The sequence below is a fragment of the Rosa chinensis genome, chromosome 2 (genome assembly GCF_002994745.2).
Source record: "Rosa chinensis cultivar Old Blush chromosome 2, RchiOBHm-V2, whole genome shotgun sequence".
In the NCBI taxonomy this organism is placed as follows: domain Eukaryota; kingdom Viridiplantae; phylum Streptophyta; class Magnoliopsida; order Rosales; family Rosaceae; genus Rosa; species Rosa chinensis.
The window spans coordinates 80,915,191-80,939,321 of record NC_037089.1 but is presented as its reverse complement, the minus strand read 5'-3'; the positions used below and the strand labels follow the sequence as shown (position 1 = coordinate 80,939,321).

The window sequence follows — 24,131 nt, the reverse complement described above, 5'->3', positions numbered from 1 at the left end:
CTTTTTCACTTATTTAAAAATCTGTCCTAAAGCTTCTACTACATGGAATGAGATTGGTATGCCTGTCACTATGGCTAGAGCCTTTATACTGGATGGGATGATTGGATTGCAGCGAATTTGTTACAGAAGAATTGCACCTTCCTTGGTTTTCAATGGTCTCAGCTCTTCATTTTACTAGCAAGATAGCCCGCGCGATGCTGCAGGTATATCGAGATTATTCAATTCAACAGTATTGAATTTATAAACATTAGGTACAATATATAACTGTGTTATACATATACATTAAACATTGTTTTACATGATGCAAAACCTGGTACTTTAGCCAGATTTAGAATCTGGTACTTTAGCCAGATTTCAAAATTACATATTCATAACACATCATTTCAAATGTCGGGGAATGCATGTTACCTAATACAATGCCAAACTCAGTTGAAGGCCAAAATAGATGGCTGTTACACAACAGAATGTATGCAATCACACCTATGATCCAGACATCAGCCTCCGTAGCATAAGGCCTATGTAAAACCCACCAATTTTTGGAACCATCAGCGCTGGCAAGAAATGATTGCAATTTCTCCAATTTTTCCACCAATCTTTTTTCCCTTTAAGATCATAACCAATATGCTTCTGATCCTGATACCAATTGCATTCTTCAAATCACAAAAACTTTGAAATTAATAGAGATTAAAGACATAGAAAAATAATCCATATCATTACTTTTTTAAGCTTATTTTCTCTCTTTATATTTGCATACCTCATTTTCGGAAAAATCACTCTCTTCATCTTCTGAGTCTGTGTTTCTGATTAATGGATAATCCTCCGAGTTGGATCCTTGAGCAACCTTTGAAACAAAACGCCCATTATTGAAGAAAAAAAACAAAAAATTAAGCAGAGCTTTAGCCACACCAAATATATTTAAGAGGAATGTAAAGAATTACCCCTGCACTCAACATCAGCCCCAGCAAGTACCTCAGGCACTATATAAAAGAACTCACCACCAAACCGTGCAAACTCTGATATGCTTGAACCAAAATATTGTCAAATATCTGACATCAACTAATCAAAAGTGGAATAAAAACCTAACTTATCAAAAGCAAAGAAAATTAGTACCAGGCCTGATGTAACTTGCAAGATTAAAGTCTGCCAATTTAATATGGAGATGAAGAGGTTTTTGTCCAACTGAATATTCTCAGACTCCAAATCAATTCCATATAGAAAGAGATGCTTGTCTGTCTAATGGCTGCATATAGTTTCTTACCATTAGGCTTCTTCAACATTTAAACTTACCCAAAGAGAAAAAAAAAAAAAAAAAAAGTAACAAACTTGCTGACTCCGCAAAATATACATTCATAAATTTTACATGAACAATGCTTTATTCTGCCCTTTATTCTTAGTTCAGTTCAGACTTTTAACTTTGATTCTCTTGGTCCTTCAATTTAATACCAGTGACTGATAAGTTGATGAACTCCAGAATCATTTACGACAGCGTAAGCTTTGGCCAGCTGTCATATGGAGCTTTCCACGTCTCTTTCAGCTGGTGTGAACACGCTGCTAATGTGATTGAGTTGATCTCCATCAGGATGAGGCAAGCATAGTTCAATGACTTCAATCACCAATGGCTAAAAGTTGCATCACTTTTTCAAGAAAAGCAGTGTCTTGCTAGCATATATCTTTGAGGAGGTATTTGAATTTATATGCCGTAAGTATGGCATCAATGCATTCCGATGGTCTAATATAGGTGAGTGCCTGTGCAACAAAATTCATCATTATTAATGGTATGATTCAGTGTAAGCTAATTTATAGGTGACTGCGCATCCTATGAAATATCTTTTGAAGGAAATTAATTGAAGATATTACCTCCTCTATTGTCAGTGCATCCAAGTTATTCTTGGTGTGTTTTGTTCTGTTATTTTACTGGTCTGATCACCATAAACTTTTTTGGATCTTGCATGCTTGTTCGTGGAAATTCCTGCATTTACAATCAAATGTTCGTAATGCTACTTTTGGCTCTTAAAGAAGGGAGGAAAATAAATTCGACACTCTTCCAACTCATATTCATTTTCAGTCCAATATAAGTGCTAAAAGATCACGCAAGTTATGTCGAAATTACTTGGACATGACTAACGTTGACAGGGTTCACTCCAGCTAGGATTTCTGTGCCAAACTGTTCCAATGATTCCAAACCACAGTTGTACCTGCTATATCCATATTATCTTCAGGAGCTGTGCAGAAACCCTATATTCTTAGTAATTAGACAAAAAAACTCCTTCTCCTCTACTCATTTATAAACTCAGTCTAGTGAAAAGGATATTGCTTAGCACTATAGTCGGCATTAGGTTCAGTAACTGAAGCTGGTACATGCAATTTCAAGATCTGGAATATTGGGGTTTAAAACCATCTAATACAGTAAAGTACACTAATATTCACAAAAGATGCAGAAGCCAAAAATTGGTAGTGGACCTGCATTTTCTCACCAAACTTGCTATCTTTCTCAGCACCTTTTTTTTTTTTTTTTTTTTTCGTAAATCAAATATTGGAGGTAAAACTAAAGCATGGACGGTGATAATGTTGGCTGCTCACTACAACATTTACATTCAACATGCTTTTCTTGTTTTACCATTTAGCTATTCTGACCTATGCATATAGCTAGGCAGATTTATCTGAGCTTCTCATTGCATCTTCAATTCAATGCATTCACATGCATATATATCTGATGTTTTCTTGTAATGTACCTACGTGCCTTTATTTTACCTGAATATCTAGAAATAAGATCAAAAGGAATGATATTCTTGCTGTCACATTTTGTCAAATTAGACCATCCCTAACCTTACTCAAATCTAAAATAACATAATCAGATCAAATTTAATGCCAATATCATTCCAGCCACCCACACCAGAAAAATCATCCACCTCATGAGCTCGAAAAGAAACCAAACGTTGTCCATTAGCTGAAGGAAAAAGTTTCTCTAGACATCAATATGTTCACATTCCACCAGTCCATAGTCCTGCCTAGAAGTTGGGTTCTTAACTTCTTATAAATCAGAGGCAAAGCTCCACCTCCACCCCCAAGTCTTAAACACAAAGATTACTTCAAATCTGGTCTCAATATTAAAACAATTAGCTAAGACTTAAAACAGTAAGAACCATAGAAGCCTGCACTACTCCACATAAACCCAACTTCTCCAACTTACATGCAATCCAAACCAAAACTGAAGGTACGTAAATAACACATTCCCCTGTTTGAACCAAAATCGGGCATTTTTTTGAACCTCAAAAGCACTCTGAACTCCGTTTTGACACCTCACTGTCACTCTCACGCTTTATGTACGTAAGACTACATATAATGTAAGAACGTACATACGGGCATATAAAATGATCAGAAACTGGTCAGAGGACAAAGCATATTAACATACAATTATGCAGTGGACAAAACAGACATAACCTATCACTAAAACCATAAGCTTAACAATTCTAACCATAAATCTCAATCACTAAAAGCATTTCACATAAGCTTAGCTTTTCTCTGTTATTCGTTGTTCTATTCTGCTCTGGACCTCTTGTCCACATTAACTGTATCTTTTTAAGCTATTAACAAAAGTTGTTCCTTTTCAAAGACACCAGCAACAAAAAAATCAAAAATCAAATAGAAGCAGATAGCAGCAGAACACAATCGAATTTCAAACCAAAAGGAGGATAAGAACTCAAGAAGCAGAAGACCATGGTACCTTGAAAAGTAGTACTATTCAATCAGCACTTCAAACAATCAAGTAGTTATAACCATAGTCAAGCAGCATGAAAGTTAGTACGTTACCTGTAAAGAGGTTGCTGCATATCATGTTCTGCGCAGATTAGTAGTTGGCTCTGTGGATTTTTCCTTATTTCCTTGAAGCATTTTGGGCAAGCTAAATAGAACCACCTTTCTTCTGGCACAAATTTGGCTATTTTCACTCTGCAATATACTAGTTCATTCTGAAATGTACAGCAGAAAGAAAACGTTAGAATGACATTGTTTTTGTATATAGGTGAAGTAAAAATAATAGCTCTATTGTTTACTGTTTAGTAATTACTAGCTCAATTTATATGAAGTCAGGGAAGGCATGATCCTATAAAATTTCAGCCATCGTTACTGAAGACTTTCTCTTCATCAATAGCACGCTCCAGTACATCATTGTCCTCGAACGAACTTCGTAACTAATCATTAGCCTTCATATAAATTGTCCAAATGTTAGCAGCTAAATCACAATATGAAATCATCTAATTACAAAATTGAAAGAATGAAACCAATTAGTGACAAAATATACTCATTAGTCACTGTGAACAACATACTTTGTGTGAGAGCCTGCAACTTGGTGGCCTTCCTTCAAGTTTTGAGCTGCAAAGAAAACCCAAAAAGGCAATTAGCCCTGAAGAAATTGAAAAGAAATTGACATAGCATTTCTTGGAGTAATTGTCTGAAAACAATATATACAATTTTCTCTAAATAATGTATTATACATTAGCAAACATTCTATTCAATTCAGTACTAAAAAAAAAAAATCAATCATTTTTGCAAAGAAATCTACTCAGATGAATGAACCAGTAGTATTGGATAATTATTTATTTGAATTTTTTATTTATTGGACAATTATATCTTTTCAGATTATAATCTGCATTTGCCACATTTTAATCTTTTAATTTGAGAACCAGGCCTAGAGATTGGGCTGCTTTATCATACAAAGCCCAGTTGTCTATTTATATAGAGGTTATACGATATATAGAAACCTAGCTACTTAACCAAGATCGCTGTGTACGATGTCAATGTCAATGATGAAGGAGGAGGAGGAACAAGAGGAGAGGTGGTCGAAAGGACTTCCAGAACATATCTTGCAGTTGATCCCACAAAGGCTATGCATATCAGATTACCAATTGTTTCGCCAAGTATGCCCTAATTGGCGAGCCGCGGTTGATAAAGGCATCGCCACCAAGACTTGCCCTCCTGCTCCACAACTCCCATGGCTTTTGTTCAGGAGGTCTTATGATTGTCTTCATGCTTTCTACATCAAAGACAAATACTCCTGTATAAGAGATCCCAAATTCTTCCCATCAATTAATATTGCCGATTACCCTCCTGGTCCCCCAAATCTAGAAGATGAGTCATTTGATGGTCCGCTGCCGATCCCTACTGCTTCCATAACTTGTCTTGGGTCAATTGGTTCATGGCTGATCGTAGCTGCTCATCAACAATGTGAGAATGATAACAGTACTACTGTCGTCAACTTGTTCTTGAATCCAGTATCTCGTGTCCGAGTGATGCTCCCATCGCAGTCTACCCTTAAAACCTCCTTCAGCGGCAATTCAACCATGTTATTCAACAAAATTGTAGCCTCTTCACCGCCAGAGCCAACGACAGGGCTGCAGAAGGAGGACTGTCTTTTGGCTGGTCTTGTTCATCCAGGTATCTTGGCTTTTTGTAGGCCGAATGATACATCATGGACCCTCATTGATCCCGACACCGCTCCCCGATTTAGTGATATAGAAATATTTGATGGAAAATTATATGCTGTTACTAATAGCGGAAACGAGATGTTAATGGTGTTTGACATGGCCCCTGAAGATGCCAATGTCAGTAGCGCTAATAGGTACCTTAGCATTTGCTGGATCCCTTACCAGTATCTTCCTGGTTCAGAATGGGGATACCCTTGCCTAGCGAAAGAGTCTGCATCCAAGGAGTTGTTTATGGTTCTTCGTCAAAGGAATATAGAAGAAGGATTCAAAGTGTACAAGACCGACGGTAAGATTGACCGTCTGCATGGAAGAATGTGGGAGCCGGTTACTGACCTTGGTGATCGGATACTGTTTCTGAGCGACAAAAGTACTAATGTCATCAATGACAAGACACTTGGAAAAAACTGCATCTATTTTGCTTTCACTTGTAAACGTGGATATGATGGTGGATTTGGGGTGTATTCCTTGAAAGATAGCAGCATTACACAGCTATCTGGCCTTCCTGAGGATTATTCATCTAGCATATCCGGTGCTAACAGTCAAACTCTTTGGTTCACACCATGTCCATATTAGCTTGGTTACTTTAGAAGTTGCACACCAGTTCCAGCCTATGTGTTCTTTTACTGTTTTAGGTTTCATTCAACTCTATGGTTATTCCTTGAGTTATGTCTTTCGATCCCTTTTCATGGCATTTTTATTTATTCTAGCTAGTGTTGGTTTTTAGAACTTCTGGGTCTCTTTAATTGGTTGTATTTTTTTTTTTTGTCGGATTTCTAAAATCATTACAAAATTCTAGTAGAGGTAATAATGAAAAGGAAGCTAATATCATTGTATTCCCCTATGTATATCAATGTTTTACACCAAACCTTAATGTGCCTGGGTACTCTTATTTTTCTTCGTTTTCTATAGCTGAGATGAATGTAAAATTACATTGTCAATTTGTTCATAGTAACTGCAACGTAAAATCTAACTGCAACCAGGTGAATAATGGTGGATCCTACTCATCTAGATCTTTGTCATCTTGTTTTCACCAAACATATCACATGTACTCTTAAATGGGTTGTGTGTTATGTCTGGTATGGGTTATTGCAAATTTGCAATTATCATTTAACAAAACCGGACTGGTGATACTGCACTACTGGCTAGCTGCAACTCAGAAATTAGGCCAAGTGGCACCAAATTCATTCCATATATATCGTTAACAATATGAAGCCATGAATTTTGAAAAATAGGGGTACCAAAATTTATGGCAAAGTAACCCTTTTAGAGAAGATATCTAACTTCCGTGAAGAATGCCTTTCAACAATGGGGATCCGCAAGAACAAGTTTCTATTCATCCACCTCCAACTCATGAATTGCGAACAAATAGTTTGTGAAAGTAGCACAAGTTGACCCAAAATTCATAACCAAGAAGTAGCCTAGTTACTTTGTCTGCTCTCGTCAGTATTATCTTTGTACTTATGCTTTACAATATATGATCGAGAAGTTCGGCTTAAAATTGAGATTTCCGGTTATATTCAGCCGGCAAGACTTTACTTAAAAGCAAATTCCGTATGTGCATAGACTGCCACATATCCCATCGTGTTATGGACTCCATTTTACTACTGCTTTGCTTCCTCGTGTCAAATCATATAAATCATATCTGTGCCGGTGCTACGATATTGGCCGATGCCATAGTAACCATAGTTACTTTCTTTCATTCTTATGATGTCTCCATATTGGCCGTTTGTCAGTGGTATTCTAAGTGGGAAGGGCCTTGCCTAGTGAAAGATTTTGCAACCAAGAAGTCGTATATAATTTTTCATATATAAGAATCACTCTTGATTTTGAAATGTTTTTGACGGAAGAATAATCCGAGCCACAGTAGGAGGAGGTTGCTGACCTTGGTGATCGAATAATCTTTCTGAGCCAGACGAGTAGTATGTTCATCGTGACAAGACACTTGAAAAAAAACTGCATCTATTTTGCTTTCAATTGTTCTTTCCCATTTAGCTTTCATTCATCAAAAACCAAACCTGAATGGCTGAATGTGTTTTTGCTGCTTGTCACTCTTGTTTTTGTATAATATTGTAGATGCGCATTTACCTTGCAAAGTGTGCACAACAACTACGTTGTACGATTTAACAATGGTGGTTTCCAATGATTAAAGTTTGTCAAAACCAAGTGTTGAGACTGTCATCAAGCCTACATGCACTTCAGCTACTGCTGCAACTCGGAATTCAACGATATGAAGCCATCAATGATCATAAAAATCTACTAGCAAAATTAATAACCTCATTCACAGATCACACGACTGTTACAATAATATTAACATAGCAAAATTACCGATTACCTAGGTCCATTTTAAAAAAAAAAATTTATCCATTTAGACGAGTCATATTTTTGGTGTTTACTATTTGCAGGCAGTTTACACATGTCAAAATAATCATTCACAAACATGTCGGTGGGCCGTGGTCTGTTGGTTAGTTAGCCTAACTAAACATATTTAAGGCATGCTTTTAAACACTAAATTACGCCACAAAAGTAGAGGTTTTCTAGTTTGGTTATTCCTTTAATATTATGGAATAGCGCTCTATTTAAGCACCATTTGGTTTTCAGATTCAACCATATATATAGTACGATCGCCTAACTCTCTCACATAGTACGATGTCGATGTCAATGTCAATGTCAAATATAGAGAAGAAGGAGGAGGAGGAGAGGTGGTCGCAAGGACTCCCAAATGACATCTTGCAATCGTTAGCACAACGGCTGTACTGCCTGTACATATCAGATTACAGAGTGTTTCGCCAAGTATGCCCTTTTTGGATAGCCGCTGTTGATAGTGGTATAGCCACCAAGACTTGCCCTCCTGCTTCTCAACTCCCATGGCTTCTGCTCAGGTCCTCCCATCTTTCGGCAAGGATATTCCTTCATAACAGACCCACAATTTTTCACATCAGTTGCTGTTTCTTATTCTTCTTCTTCACCACATTATCTTGGGTCCATTGAGGGGTGGCTTATTCTAGCTGCTAAACATCGTTACAATAACAAGACCAAGGCAGTCAACTTCTTTTTAAATCCAGTAACACATGCCCGAGTCATGATCCCATCACAATCCATCATTACAAGCCGGGCCCCCTACAGCAGATGCAGACTGTCCTTCTTCAAGAAAGTTGTCGCCTCATCACCACCAACAAGGCTGCCGATGAAGCAGGAATGTATTGTGGCTGGTTCTTAGTTATGGAGGTCTTTTGGCTTTTTGTAGGCCAACTGATTCATCATGGACCTTCATTGAGACCAAAGACTTGCTCAAGTTTAATTAAAGATATAGAAATCCTTGATGGGAAATTGTATGCTGTAACGACTGTGGAGCAAGCCTCGGCGTTTCTAATGGTATATGACATCCTCCCTGCGCATGCCAATGGTTATAGGGTGCATTCCAAGAACACATTCCGTTGTTATTGAGGACGGGGAGGTCCTTTTCTAGTGAAAGATTCGGCAGCCAATGAGTTGTTTATGATTTCATTCAGACAATTCTTACTTTGATATCAAAGTAAGAATGAAAAATTATTCCAAGTGTTCAAGCTGGATTACAATAAGACTAATGGTGGACCACCATGGGAGGAGGTTGTTGACCTTGGTGATCGAATGTTGTTTCTGAGCGACGCAAGTAGTATGTTCATCGAGGACAAGACACTTGGAAAAAACTGCATCTTTTTTGCTATCAATGATGAAGGTGCTGGTAGTGATGGTGCTTTTGGGGTGCATTCCTTGATAGATAGGAACATCAAACTGCTTGCTTTGCCTCAGGATACATCATCTACCATAATCAATGTTTTCAGTCGAACTCTTTGGTTCACACCACTTCCATGGTAGTTTGGTTGCTTTATAAAGCACAAATTGCACCCCAAAATTCATATTCGAAAAGTTATTTAACTAGTGCCATGTTCTGTTATGCCGATTCCGGCCGTGTTTCATGTCTGGTCGTGATCTCTAAGTTTCTTATGGCTTGGAATTTTTGTATATGCTAGGGTTACGTTTTGGAGATATGGTCTCTTTAATTGTCTGTTTTAACTTTTAAGTGATCCCTAAAATCATAACAAAATTCTTGCAGAAGGAGGCTTTTCATTATGTTCCCTTTGCTAATGTAGGTCATATTTCATCCAGCTTCATTCATCAAAGTTTTACACTAAACCTTAATATGGTGCTTGGGGTGAATCTGTTACTCTTGTTTTCTATTACTGATTAGTTGCATGTTTACATTGTTAAATTCTGCATAATAACCTATATTCGCCAGAGCCAGAGAGTTTGGGTTGTATTTTTTTTTTTTTTTTTTTGATATAGGTACTATTGTCCTTGTTCAGATAAATATATAAAAAATGTCATGCAAACCTTGTTTGTAATAGACTTGAATTATCTTCTCCTACTTCTGCATCTATTTGCTTTCAATTGTTCTTGTCCATTAGGCTTTCGATCATTAACCAAACCTGAATGTGCTTTTGCTGCCTGTTACTCTGATCTGATTTTTGCATAATATTGTAGATGCGCATTTACATTGTCAAAGTGGGCATAAAAACTATGTTTTATGATTTAACCGCAACGATCCAATGGTGGTTTCCAATGATTAAAGTTTGTCAAAACCGATCTAGTGTTGAGAATGTCATCAAGCCTACGTGCACTTCAGCTATTGCTGCAACTCAGAACAAGTACGTTGGTATTCATTCTCGTCAACAATATGAAGTCATCAATCATAAAAATCAACTAGCAAAATTACTAACCTCATTCATCCTTTCGAAAAGATGACACGCGCGACGGTAAAGCGAAAATTCTTCTACCCACCCAAGTGGGTGGTCACCTGATTGATGTGTCAGACATCTAGCAACTCTCAAGCGACTAACTCATGTGAACCGTACATTCAGTCGTTAGTCTAAATACGATCGTCACCGTAAGAAATCAAAATATAGTTGGGAGAAAAAAGGGTTTAGTCAAAGGTTCAATCAAAAGACAAAACACCATCGAAAACCCAGATCCTTTCTGGTTCGAATACCAGATACTAAAGGTTCTATCGAATTGTCGGCTTAACTGATTGAATTTTTCTTTGGTTGTATGTCAATTGTTGAATGTACGATACTGAAATAACCAGTTGCAGACCTCTGTGGCTGAAGAACGATGAGAAGGATTTTGGGTTGTTTACGTTTATGGGGATGATTAGATTCAGAGAAGTTGCGATACCAATTCGTTAGTATAGATTTTCAATTTGAAATATTGCTTTCTGTTTGAGCCCAAAGGTAATTTTGGCAAAATCCTTTAGTGGGTCTGAGCCAGTGGGCCGATACTTGCGGCCCAAAAAAGAGACTATACGGATTTGGGTTGTGGTGTTGCTCATCCCGTGTTTCATAAGGAGATACCATCCTTAATTGAGCGTTCGTGGGAGCGTGAAGGTATATTTGCAATTAATACATGCGTATCCTATTGCTTGCATCCAGCGATCGTATCTAGGATTTTCACAGAGGCAATTAATCCTTGCCTATATTCTAGCGACGATAGAAGAGGATAGTTATCACCCATAATAATATCAATGCTATCAAGATTTTTGATTTGATTCAAGGCCAATAACTGTGGCCCAAGATATAGTATTCCTTTCCTATTAGGGAAGTGAATCTACAACAAGCCTATATATAGAGGCTAAACACGATACAAGAGGGACCCTTTTTTGGACCTTTAATCTCTCTGAGTAATCAATCCCAGCGATTGCAAAGCCTCTTCGGAGCAAACCCTAAACCTCGTTGAAACCCGGTGACCGCCCGCCAGTCCTAGTCTCCTCGCGAGCCGACTGTCAGCCTCACCAGATCAACCCGGCGACCGTACTTCCAGTCCCAGTCTCCCCAGGAACCGACTGCGAGCACAACCGCCATTGTTACTTCCAGCGAAGCAAGGGTAACGCCCTCGCAACCCAGCGAAGCTAGAGTCACGCTTTAGCAAACCCGTGTTCCTCTCCAACTTCCCAGTGATTGCTCTGCTCGGCTTTCAAGTTGAGTATCGATTTGGTGAACGCAAAGAGACCACATCCAAAGCCCTTACCCGCGTAAGGCAAAGAAGTCCTTCTCCGGAAGGCAAGAAAAGAACCCTGTGACGAGGTTGGTGCTCTCCTCGTCCACAGCGCTTGAAGAAGAAGTCAGGTCACGGGACTACCCCAACGACTGCACCCCGCGGTGCTGGCACGCCTGCGCAATCACTCGCTCAAAAGAGACTGTTTGCACACCAGCTGGTTTTGGAGCCAAAACATTTTGGCACGCCCAGTGGGACAACAAACTAGTGTTTCTTTTTTAACGCAACCATTGGGAAGTCTAGTGATAATCCTTACCAAAAGGGCTACGCTAACTGCTCAAAGCATAAGACCTCCAGCTACAGATCGCATTCTTGTGCGGACTGTCGTGGTCTTTCTGAGGAACAAGTAACGCAACGATTCTCTCTGCAGAATCAATCATCCAGTATGTCAACTTCTCAGAGTGAGAATCGCTCGACCGCTACTGAGGGCCAGAGCGTCAGTACTAATCAGGCAAGCGAGCCTGTTAATTCCGCTACTGTCAACACTATAGCGGCCGGTGATGAGGAAGAGGCTTTCGTTTCGAAGCCTATCCCGGAAGGAGCAACCTTTGACGAGACAATTGCGATCCTTATGGAGAATGTCGAGAATCATCGCAAGAAGATGGATGCAGATCTCGCAAGGGAAACTGCGAAGTCAGAAAGGCTCCTCCGCGAGTTCGAGCAGCGTATGACTCTCTATGCGGAAAATACCAGGCAGCAGGTCACGCAGACAGAGAGTGCCTTGAAGGCGCAAGCTATAACCATCGCTGCCGCACAAAATGAGCGTCACACCACTATCTTGAATGCCATAGCGGATCATTCCAAGCAAACCGCATCAAACATAGCAGATCTCCGCAAGGATGGGGCCAACTTGGCAACTGAAGTGGCTATGCAGAGAGCCGAATTGAACCATGCGAAGGAGGTTATGCACTCGGCTTTAGGCGATCCTAATACTATCCTTGGCTCTCTCGCCCAGCCGTCTAGTTCGGGCAAGTATGTGCCCCCAAATCAGCGCGAAAAGGCCAACCAAAACGTTGGTTCTTCGTCGGCTACTGTTGCTGCTACTCCATCAAAGAACAAGGAGCAGGCCTTGGTCATTCCTGGCAGCAAGGAAAAGACTGCTTCATCAGGTGGACAGACCGCCAAGAAACACCAAGTCGCGAGGGGAGCAGGGACTGCTTCAGAACCTGTCACTTTTGTTCAGTACGACAGCGACGGAGCGAAAGTGGTATATCAAGAGTTGCCGGGAAGCTATTATGCACTCGACCAAACTGGTATCCCGATCAAGATAACCGCTCTGTCGAAGGAAGAGATTACCCCTGCAGTGACTCTCCAGCAGCAACCTACTACCCGCATTGTGCAGGTTGGGGAAGGATCAACAATGGTAAATCAAACAACCCCTGGACAAACTATTCACCGAGCTGCGGTGATACCTCCTCCACCCCCGGGCCCAGAATATGTGAGACGTGAGGAGGTTGAGGAGATGATCAGATTGGCGAACCCTAGGGCCCAGCCAGATGGAGTGTACGAAGGACCTTTCCCGCCAAACATCATGCTCGCACCTTTTCCTCGAGGTTATAAGAACATTATTTTTTCTACCTTTTCAGGAGAAGACACGGAAGATACGGCCACTCATCTGGCCAGATTTAGGGTGCAATGCGGCCAATATCAGAATGATGACGTCCTCAAGTGCAGGATCTTTGGCACCTCACTATCCGGCGCTGCCTTCAGATGGTTTTCTAAGCTTAGGCCAGGGACAGTGGCGGATTGGCCGGCGATGGAACTACTTTTCCGGGAAACATTTGGGAATATTGAGCCTGAGGTAGATCTAGCCTCTCTTACCCAGATGGCCCAACAGCCCACAGAATCAGCAGTCTCTTATCTTCAGCGCTTTCAAATCCAGAAGGCCAAACTGAATGTCATTCTGCCCGAGAAGGAGTTGGTCAAGTTGGCGGTTAAAGGCCTAGAGCCCCGGCAAAGAAAGAAACAGCATGGCAGCATGATCCAGTCGATGGGAGAACTCATCACGGAGGTAGGCAGTTTTGAGCATCTCCTTCGAGAGACGGATGCAAGGAAGAATGCGTCCAAAGGGACGTATGTGCCCGGTAAACACAGTACGGTAGCGGCCCTGAGCTACCAGCCAACCACTTACGACCCTTATTATAATCGCGGTACTGGAGAAGGGTGCCAGGACGATGAAGAAGACGAAGATAATGACATAGCAGCTTATGAACTGACCGGGAAGAAAAACCTGTCTTTAAAACAGTTGAAGATCTCCAAGGAGCCTGTTAAGCTCAAGTCGATGGCCTTCACCAAACCAGAGTTCGCGGCATATACCTATGATGCTAACAAAGCTCACGAGATCCTCGACGAAATGATTGCTGCAAAGATGGTGAAGACTGATTTCGGGCCTTTTCCGCGACCAGAGCAATTGAAAGGAAAGAAATACTGCAAGTTCCATAACCTGTGGAACCACAACACTGCGGACTGTGTGAAGCTCAAGGACCAAATACAGGTTTGGCTTAATAACAGCAGCTTGCAGGTAGAAACTCCAGTCACCGCTGCAGCACTGGTTGATGTGGACCCTTTCCCTGACACCGGGGTCAATATGGTCAATGTAGATTGGGACAAAAAGCTGCAAAGGAAACCAAACGCTGGATTTGGCCACGAGCAAACAGGGTCTAAAGTCCACCACAGATGAGGCGTCAGTTAAGGATAGAATGGAGACGACCAAACAGGCCTCATCCGTGATTCTGTGTTCGCGATGTAAAGAGGAGTGTGGTATCCAAATACCGCACGAGGAAGTCGAACAGACATTTCGTTTCGGTTCCCTGCCACCAGTCAAGTGGACCTCCCCGTCGCGGAACTATCAGCCTGCCAGCCCGAGAGAACGGGAGAAAGTGACATCACCATCATCCCCCAGAGACTCTAATTTGTTCATGAAATTGAAAGCAACCACCAGCGAACCGAAACAGGAAAAGATCAGAAGCGGTTGCAAAGATGTTCTGACCAAGCCCTATATACCACCTGCATCAGCTAATCCTATCAAAGAAGGCAGATGGTACACAAGGGAGAAGGGGAAGGCAGTGGAGATTAGTCCGTCCCGGAAGAGAAAGCTACAGCGCAGGTTCGGCGAAGCCAAGCGTGCTCTAGAGGCTTTAGATCAGGGCCTGATAAAACCTTCCCAATTGGTCAAGTCGCCGGAAAAATACCAGGAAGAGATGGAGGCGCTGGCCACCAAACCGTTGAGACCTCCCCGTGGTCTTAACAAACAGACAGATTCACTAATAGGGGCTTCAAAACCCAGTGTGTTTTGCAGAATTACTAAAGAGCGCTCGCCGCCGCCTACCCAACGACCGCATGTCAGGCGCAGGCTCTCCCATGAAGCACCGGCTGTAAAGGCTTCAGTCTTCGACAGGCTGGGGGGCAAGGACAGAGTGGTTAGCACCTTGCAATGGCGACCCAAGAAGGTCCAAAGTGTGGTCATTTCCCCCCCAAACGAGCGTACGGAACCAGAAAATCCGAAGCCTTCGGTAGGTGAGCAAGAACTCGAGTCACAGGGGCTTGAACACTGCCAGGTAAAAGGCCTTACAGAAGAATCGTTAGTAGATCGCTTGGCTCGACAGTTCCAGACTGATACCCCGTCGGAAGAACCCAAGCTGGAGCTGGCTGTCGACATAGAGGGGACTGAGTCAGACGAGGTTTCTTGCAACATGGTTTACGTGCTCCCCGCAAAATATGCCTTGCCGGTCCCTGCCCAGGAATGCGTGGAGATCGAAGAAGAGGGTGCACAACCATTGCAGGTCACTTCAGCAGTTACAACACCTGTAGAGGACGGGGCCTTACCTGAACCAACAGAGGTCCCAGACAAGGGGGCACTCATGCACTTCTCTAAGCCAACGCCAGCCATGGTCCAGCACATGCGACCACTATACATTACAGCAGATATCGGCGGTATCAAGGTCAGCAAAATCATGATTGACACTGGGGCGGCCGTTAATGTGGTCACTACTCGGACCATGCACTTGCTCGGAATCAAGCGGGAGAAAATCCAATCCACCTCTCTTGCGCTCAAAAATTTCGCAGGAACTGTAACCAAAACCCTAGGGTTATTGTTCTTGCGCATCAAAGTCGGACCAGCAGAGGGAGTGTATGCTTTCTTTGTGACGGATAGTTATGCGGCCTACAGCGCCATTTTGGGCAGGGATTGGATCCATCGGAGTTATTGTGTACCGTCAACACTTCACCAAGAGTTGGTTATGTGGAATAGCGAAACAGACATGGCAGAAGTGGTCCCAGCAGATCCCCGTCCGTTCCCGGTCTCCGCTAATTATGTAGATGCCAGATACTATTTGGAACCTATCACTCCATTGCAGGTTAGTGGCATCGATGATAAGGGCCGCCCCACAGGGGTGACGGCCTCTGAACTGGCACAGTGGGGCCTCACACTCGCAAAAGAAGGCTTGGAACGACCCGGCCATGCTGTGCCCAAACCTTTAACCAATTAATGGATTACGACCTCACTGAAGAAGGAATAGAAGCCTTCCACTCGATACACGAACGGTTGTCATCATACATGGTGGAAAAAGAGGCTTACGATCGCATTGCGACCTTAGAGGTCGTCAATGAAGAACTTGCTGATCCGGAAGATGAGGAGGAAGTCCATATTCAGCTCGCTCCGGCGGCGCTGGACGATACACCTCCCAAGGTTAAAGACCCTACTGCGAAGGTCAACTTGGGTACCGTAAGTGAGCCTATGGAGGTCTCTATTAGCGCCTACCTAGAGCCTAGCGAGAAACAGAGGCTCATCGACCTATTGCTAGAGTTCAAGGATTGCTTCGCGGAGAAGTATGAGGACATGCCCGGCCTGTCACCAGACTTGGTTTGTCATCAATTACCAACTCTTGCTGACAAGAGGCCCGTCAAGCAGGAACCTCGACGAATGAACTCAGAGACCCAGATTCTGGTAAAGGAAGAGGTAGAGAAAATGCACAAGTCAGGCATTATAAGGGTTGCCAAGTACAATCAGTGGCTATCTAATATAGTGCCTGTCCGGAAGAAAAATGGCAAGATAAGAGTCTGCGTTGATTATAGAGACTTGAATCTTGCTACACCTAAAGACGTTTACCCCATGCCAGTCGCGGATATGTTGGTAGATGCGGTGGCAGGCCATGAGCTGTTGTCCTTCATGGATGGCACTGCGGGATATCACCAGATTCCGGTCGCTGAAGAAGACAGACACAAAACTGCTTTCTGCTGCCCTGGTTTTGCGGGGGTTTTCGAATATGTGGTCATGCCGTTTGGCCTGAAGAACGCCGGTGCGACGTATCAACGAGCTATGAATCTGATCTTCCATGACATACTTGGGAAAGTTTTAGAGATATACATTGACGACGTGGTCGTCAAGTCTCAGCAGAAAGGGGATCACATCACGGATCTCAGAAAAGTATTTGAACGCATGCGCCGACATAAACTCAAGATGAACCCGGCCAAGTGTGTGTTTGGGGTTCAAGCAGGGGACTTTCTGGGGTTTATAGTCCACCAGCGAGGAATTGAGGTCCCTGAGGATAAGGCAAGCGCAGTCATTAATGCATCTCCCCCACGGACGAAGAAGGAACTCCAGCGTCTTTTGGGTAAGATTAATTTTCTAAGGCGTTTCATCTCTAATTCTGCAGGGAAAATCCAGCCCTTCTCGCCTTTGCTGAGATTACAAGGGCAGAATGAGTTTGTGTGGGAGACCAAACATCAGGAGGCTTTTGACAGTATCAAGGCCTATTTGGCAAACCCACCAGTCTTGGTGCCACCCAGAAGTGGGGTCCCGTTAAAGCTGTACATCTCAGCAGCCGACGCCTCCATTGGCAGCTTGCTTGCTCAAGACGATGAGGACAGGGTCGAGCATGCTATATTTTATCTCAGCCGTACGCTGACAGACTGCGAGACAAGGTACACCCCCATGGAAAAGCTGTGCTTAACCCTATACTTTTCGGCGTGCAAGTTGCGACATTATATGTTATCCTTTACTACTTGCATCATCGCTCAGACAGATTTGGTCAAGTACATGTTGTCCCGGCCTATCTTGAGAGGCCGCATTGGCAAATGGGTATTGGCACTTTCAGAGTTCTCGCTCCAGTATGTACCCCAGAAGGCGGTCAAAGGGCAGGCTATCGCAGATTTTCTAGCGCATCACCCTCCGCTAGAACTACCCGTACTGAAAGAGTTGGAAATTGCTTGCAACACCGCGACTCGACCAGATAACTCATGCATCCCGGAATACGAGGTCTGGTATCAGGCTACGATCTCTTTACAGCCCTGGGTATTATTCTTTGATGGCTCAAGAACGGACGTTATGGCTGGCGCGGGGATTGTCTTGGAGAACCCGGCAGGTGATCGTTTCTCTTATTCTTTCCAGCTCACGTTCCAATGTACTAATAATCAGGCTGAGTATGAAGCTCTTATCATTGGACTCGAAGTCTTGTTGGAAATGGGCGTCCGGGACGTTCAGATTCGCGGCGATTCTCAGCTCGTTATCAATCAACTTCTGGAGAAGTATCGTTGTACGAGTTGGCTGCTCATCCCATACTTGAACCGCGCCATTGAGCTTTTGGACCAATTTACAGACGTTGATATGGAACATATACCACGTGAACGTAACTTTGCTGCTAATGAGCTAGCTCAGTTGGCTACTGGCATTACTTTGAAGTATGGAGTGCGCGAGCGCATTTTGAAAGTTGAGCGTCGCACGCTACCTTCGTGGCTTGCTAGACCTGATCCTCCAGATGACCCCATGGTCGCGATACTGGAGCCCATTGATGTCGATTGACGGATCCCACTAATTGAATACCTCAAACAACCAGACTCCAGCACTGATAGGAAGATTCGTTTTCTCACATTGAATTACTTCCTTAGAGGTGCTGAACTGCGCAGGCGTGGAGAAGATGGTATAGACTTTCGATGTGTCTACGGTCGCGAAGCTAAGAGACTGATGAGCGAGGTGCACACGGGGATATGTGGATCTCATCAAGCTGGACCTAAGATGCGTTGGCTCATCCGACGTCATGGTTATTATTGGCCCAGTATTTTGAAGGATTGTATTGCATTCGCCAAAGGCTGTGCGGACTGTCAAGCACACGGTCCTGTCCAGCATGTTCCTAACATTCATATGCAACCCATCATTAAACCCTGGCCTGCGCGAGGCTAGGCGCTGGACTTGATTGGGATGATCCATCCTCATTCCTCCCTACAGCACAAGTTTATCATCGTCGCCACTGATTACTTCACGAAATGGGTCGAAGCAGAGCCTTTGAAGGAGGCCTCCGGTGCTACCATTCGCCAGTTTATTTTCCGTAATATTCTTTGCAGGTTTGGTATCCCTGAAGTGCTGGTGTCGGATCGGGGGGCAGCGTTCAAGGGAGGCCCCGTTGAGGAGCTGGTGAATGATTTCGGTATTCAATTCCTACATAGTACTCCGTACTATCCTCAATCTAATGGTCAGGCGGAGGCGAGCAACAAGACAATCATCACCTTATTGAAGAAGATGCTGGTGGAGAATCCTCGACAGTGGCATGATACTTTGTACGAGACACTTTGGGCCTATCGTACTTCTAAACGTAACCCTACCGCCACGACGCCATACGCGCTTATGTTTGGACATGACGCTGTTTTACCATTAGAAATTAATGTTCACTCCCTACGAGTCCAAGAACAGCATCATTTGATTGGCGAGGATTATGTTCAAGCAATGTGGCAGGAGCACGAAGACTTAAGCGAGCAGCGCTTGGCCGCTTTAGATAATTTGGTGATGGAAAAACAGCGTATCGCCCGCGCCTATGATAAGAGGACGCGGGGTTGCAGTTTCAAAGAAGGTGACCTTGTTTGGAAGGCCATTTTGCCCTTCGGTGAAAAGGTAACCGGTCGTGGAAAATGGACGCCGCGCTGGGAGGGGCCCTTTGTTATCCACCGCATATTGGAGCGTGGCGCTTTTCACCTCAAAGACATCGATGGTGATATCCATCGCAACCCCATTAACGGTCGTTTTCTGAAGAAATATTATCCAAGTGTCTGGGAGTTCGACGATCCTCCAGACCCTGTTCTTGCTCCGGCTGGGGGGCAACCTTAATCTTCATCGGCTCGCAGTGTTATGCTTATTCGGCTTTTTCTCTGTGGTCTTGTGTTTTTGTCTCTACTCCCCGCTAAACATTGGGGGGCACCTCAGTATCTACTAAGGCCTATACAAGAGGCTTTATTTTTGTGGACTATTTTTGTATTTTTGTAAGAGCCTATACAAGAGGTTTTGTTAATTATAGTCCATGTAACCAATTATTACTCAGCTTTATTTTATTCATTGTCTTGACAAAACGTGTTAAGAGTAAATACAAAGGCCTATACAAGAGGCCTTATTTTTGACTATTTTTTGCTCTGTTTTTTACAGATTTTTGAGTAAACCAAGCATTTTAGTCATAAAGTGGCTTTGCGGCCAGAAGCATACAACCGAATAGAGCAATACAGTTTCACATGCGATTACAAGAGTGGCTACAGACATAAAAACTTAAAGTGGTCGTCGTGGCCGCGGGGAGAAGGATCTGGACGCTACAACCTCAGAGCATTCTTCCCCCTACGATCAGATCCTCCTCCCATCTAAGTCGCCGCTGCTGTCATCGGTACTGGAGGAAGAGGGGAAAAAGAGAACCTTCATCCCCCTTCCTGGGGCCTCTCCTCCAGGCAGGAATTGGGCTCCAGAGCAGGCGCGACTCACAACCACATCTACCTCCTGGGGTAAATCAGAAAGTGCGTGCCCAGGCCCCAGAGGTAGACCGCGGAGGCAGAAAGGTAAGCCTCAAAGTGGCCTTCCTCCCTTCCTCCGCTTGCTCCGCGCGGGCAGTCTGAAAAGTTGGACTCCTCAGAATGTGGTTCTGCCGCGTTGGGAGCGCGGCATGTTCTTCGGTTAAACTGAGACTGGCAAGTTCATCCGGGTTCTCAGAAACCAAAGACATGCCGCTGGACCTGAGATTAGGCCATGAGGCCTAACCAGGTCTTGAGATTAAGCCATGAAGCCTAAGAACCTGTGGCTAAGGGTGAGATCACGGTGGGAAGATTTTAGAAACTGGAGGAAAAGCAACAGGGCTTGCAAGTTTTTCCTTGGAAGAAACATGGTGGTTTGGTTATCGCTCTTCTTTGGATGCTGGTATTTATAGCATTGATCTCACACCGTGCGATAAGCAGTTGAGACGCTTTCAACGCCACCATTAAGAGAATCAATGCAGTTAAATGCGATTATCTCGGAAAAGGAAGATATTGAAAACGCGTGGGAAGCAGGACGGTCTCCAAGGAAGCAACCGCCCAAAATGGGATTATCTTTTCAACGGTCCTGCTTTTCATTAATTGGCAAGCCTTCAATGATAGTTGGGCCGAGCAAAGCGGGCTAAATATTGTATGTTAAGAATATCCTTATACAAATTAAAATGGGCCTAAAACAAGAGGCCTAAAGTTTTCGACCTGCATGGGTCAAGCGAAGCAAATGCTCATCCAGACGAAAGCTAGCGTCGGCAGCAGCGCGCTCTGCCTGTCGAACTGCTTCGCGCGCTTGAGCCAGGTTCTGAGACATCGCTTCTAGCGCCGCTAAGGGCTGTTCTATCTGGGGTTCTTCTTGCACCAGTTGGGCCGTGACCGTCACTAATTGGGCCTTGGCTTCGATCAGTTGGGCTTGGAGGTCCTGAATGTGGGTCCGAAGGTGGTTCTGTGAGATCCTCAGATCCCTGACACGAATCGCTCGATCGCTTAGAGAGTCGCGAGATGCCTCTGCCTGTTGTGCAAGGCCGCGATAGTGATCCTGAGCCTGCCTGGCCTGTGCGGCCGCGGTTGTCCTTTCATTGATCCGTGCAGGAAGATTTTGCAAGAGCTCATACACTTCAACAAATTCATCTTCAGTGATGGTACGTTCGCGGCGAAGTACCATCAGATATTCTTGAGCTCTGGCAGCTGCGCCCGGCAGTAAAATGTCAGGACCCAGGAGTCGCTGCAGGTTATCCCTCGCTTCATCTGCGACCCCTGGAGGAGCCACTTCTAGTACGCGAACAAGTCTTTCCAGCCTATTAGGAGGCGCAGGAGGAGGAACTTCAGCGATGATTTCGGCATCAGCAGCAACAGCGGGGCCCACTTGAGGCTCGACGATCGGGGCCGCAACTTGTTCTGGTACTGCATTTAAATCATCGCCTACTTCTGGAACCTGGGGGGCAGGTTCTTGATTCGCCATGCCTTCATCAGCGGGCTCAGCAGGGTCAGCGATGGCGACCTCCTCAGCAGGGATGTCACTCTGTAATAAAACAAAAAAAAACGGTCAGGTGTGTAAAGAAGAACAAGAATTAAGGCACCAATTTTCAACTAAGAATACCTCTGCGACAGGGCCCTCGGTTGAGACATTGACTGGCGCGGTTTCTTGAACTTCCTCACCAGGATTGCGATCCGGAGACTCAAGCGCTGGTGGTTGTGTAGAGACCGGATCCTCAGGTGGGGCGTCCGGAAGGGGAACATTCCCTTCCGTCTCATCGGAACTATCCTCTATGATCTGCACAGGAATAGAGGCTGAGCCACCATCAGTACTGACAGGAGGTGGAAGAGTTTCAGGACCCACAGGGGTTGGCACTCGCGAAGCAGTTGTTCCTTGAGTGGCAGCTGAAGAGCCTTCCCCAGCATATGTAGATGACCTGCGACGAACCTGTAAAAGAGAAGGGTGAGAAATATGGGCAGAAATGGGAATAATAGCTAACATAGGCTTCTTGCCTCTTACCAGCCGGTCAGCCATTGGTTCATCTCCTTCCCAGGGGTCAGCCGGAGTATCTGAGCGACTACGTTTGCGGGCTATAGCGGCCATAACCTGTGAGAAGCAAGAGGTTAGCGTTTAATTCACAAAGTTGGCCCTGAAGACAAAGAGTTCTTACGGTTTGTGGGTCATCGTCATCAGAAGAAGAAGAAGAATCCTCAGCTGTAGCTTCAGCAAGTACTGCCTTCTGTTTCCCAGTTTGTCCAGCGGCCGCTGAAGCACTGGTTGTGCGGCGGCCAGGGCGCGGCGCACTCCCCTAATACGAACAAGTATGAGTAAAGGAGGAAACGATGAAGGAGATTGCAGGGATTAGAGTTGCAGTACTTACTTCTGGAGGTGGTTCACGAATTACGATGCCGGCCTGGGCCGGGCGAGGAGCTCGCGTAGGTCTGACTACTTGGAGGGGTCGAGGTCTGTTGGCATCTTCAGAAAAGCGAGCGAGCACCTCAATATCAGCGGGGTATGGTTTCCTGAGCTCGCCAAAGAGAGTAGCGAAGAGTTCGTCATCCGGTTGAGTCCAGCAGTTGACAGAGACTTCTCTCCACCAAATCTCATACCCTTCTTCGGTCCCGTCTACAGCATCAAGGTTTTGGGCCCAATCGGGAAGATCGACCAGCGCGAGCATACTTTGTGCCGGTGGGGGCCCAGAAGGTGGACCGAATCTTCGCCAGGAAGTGTTATAATTCCAGGCATCGTACAGAGGGACTGGAACCAATTGGACAAGGCCAAATTGGCGAGCGAAATGATTAGGAGCATAGAGCTCATAGCTGAGTTCCTCGGCGGCAATCCGGATGTCTGAGCAGGAGATGGAGCGGCGGAACGCCAGGCGAGCGCGGTCGGGATAACGAGGATCGTCAGGAAGGAAGCCATATTGTAGCACAGAAGGGAATCTTCTTCCCAGAATCAAATCACAGTATGGCATGTCATCTAACAGGTACAGGTAAGAAAAGCACTCAGAGTAAGGGGGAGATGAGTACTTGTCCTCGCGGCAAAACCATCGACCTAACAATTGATCGGCCGGCGGGGATTGAGGGATATCTTCATGGCGAAAGAATGGGAAGTAGGTCTGGATCCAGAAGTCCAAAATCCAGAAGGGTCCGGAAATGTTGATCTCGAAGGGATGCATCGTCGCTTGGTACAGCATGCGATAGATGGCACCCAAGACTGGTTGTCCGAGCCCAATGTTGCGGCCGTTGTAGAGGGCCGTTGCTAAGTAGGTCCAGGTGCCAGTGGGCTTGCAGGAGGAGGTGCAGAATATGAATTTACAGAGCCAATATTCAAGGAAAGCGATTCCTCCGGTCGCATTGTGTTCCCGGCTGTAGTAAGCCAGCCATCTTGGGTATGAACCACTATGAGCGCTGCGACCTTGCTGGGCCATGGTCAAAGTGAAATCAATAGAGTCAAATTGACCATGCACATATGGTTCACCATCGATGGGAAGGCCAGTGATAGCGAGGATGTCCAACAGAGTAATGCTCATTTGACCAAATCTGAAGTCAAATGTGTTGGTGGCGGTATTCCAGAAACAGAGAAAAGCAGCGAGTGGAGAACGATTGCCACCGCGAGGAAGATGGAAGCACAGATCAATAGTGTGGGTGATACCTGCAGCATTCCAGCGACCTAGATCTCGCGCCCGCGCCTCGCGATACCAAGAAATTTCTTGTGCACTAATGGAGGATGGCCAATTCCCTATCTTGGCTCGATGGTTTTGGACACCCCAACCGCTAAAATCTCCGGGAGTCCTTCGGAGGACTAAAATGGGCCGT

The 24,131-nt window shown here is 44.5% G+C and overlaps 2 protein-coding genes and 1 pseudogene across 2 annotated transcripts; 2 read left to right on the top strand and 1 right to left on the bottom strand.

Annotated features, from left to right (window-relative positions):
* Window positions 1–1,436: 1,436 nt before the first annotated feature.
* On the bottom strand, window positions 1,437–2,466 carry LOC112185157 (annotated as a pseudogene).
* A 2,324-nt stretch (window positions 2,467–4,790) lies between these two features.
* LOC112185156 lies at window positions 4,791–6,056 on the top strand. Its single transcript, XM_024323363.1, has one exon. It carries the CDS (start codon window positions 4,791–4,793, stop codon window positions 6,054–6,056), a length of 1,266 nt encoding a protein of 421 aa, XP_024179131.1.
* A 2,073-nt stretch (window positions 6,057–8,129) lies between these two features.
* Window positions 8,130–9,338, top strand: LOC112185154. The gene is made up of 4 exons (XM_024323362.1): window positions 8,130–8,307; window positions 8,423–8,680; window positions 8,728–8,919; window positions 9,040–9,338. The coding sequence occupies exons 1-4, from the start codon at window positions 8,130–8,132 to the stop codon at window positions 9,336–9,338; spliced, it is 927 nt and encodes a 308-aa protein (XP_024179130.1).
* Window positions 9,339–24,131: the final 14,793 nt, after the last annotated feature.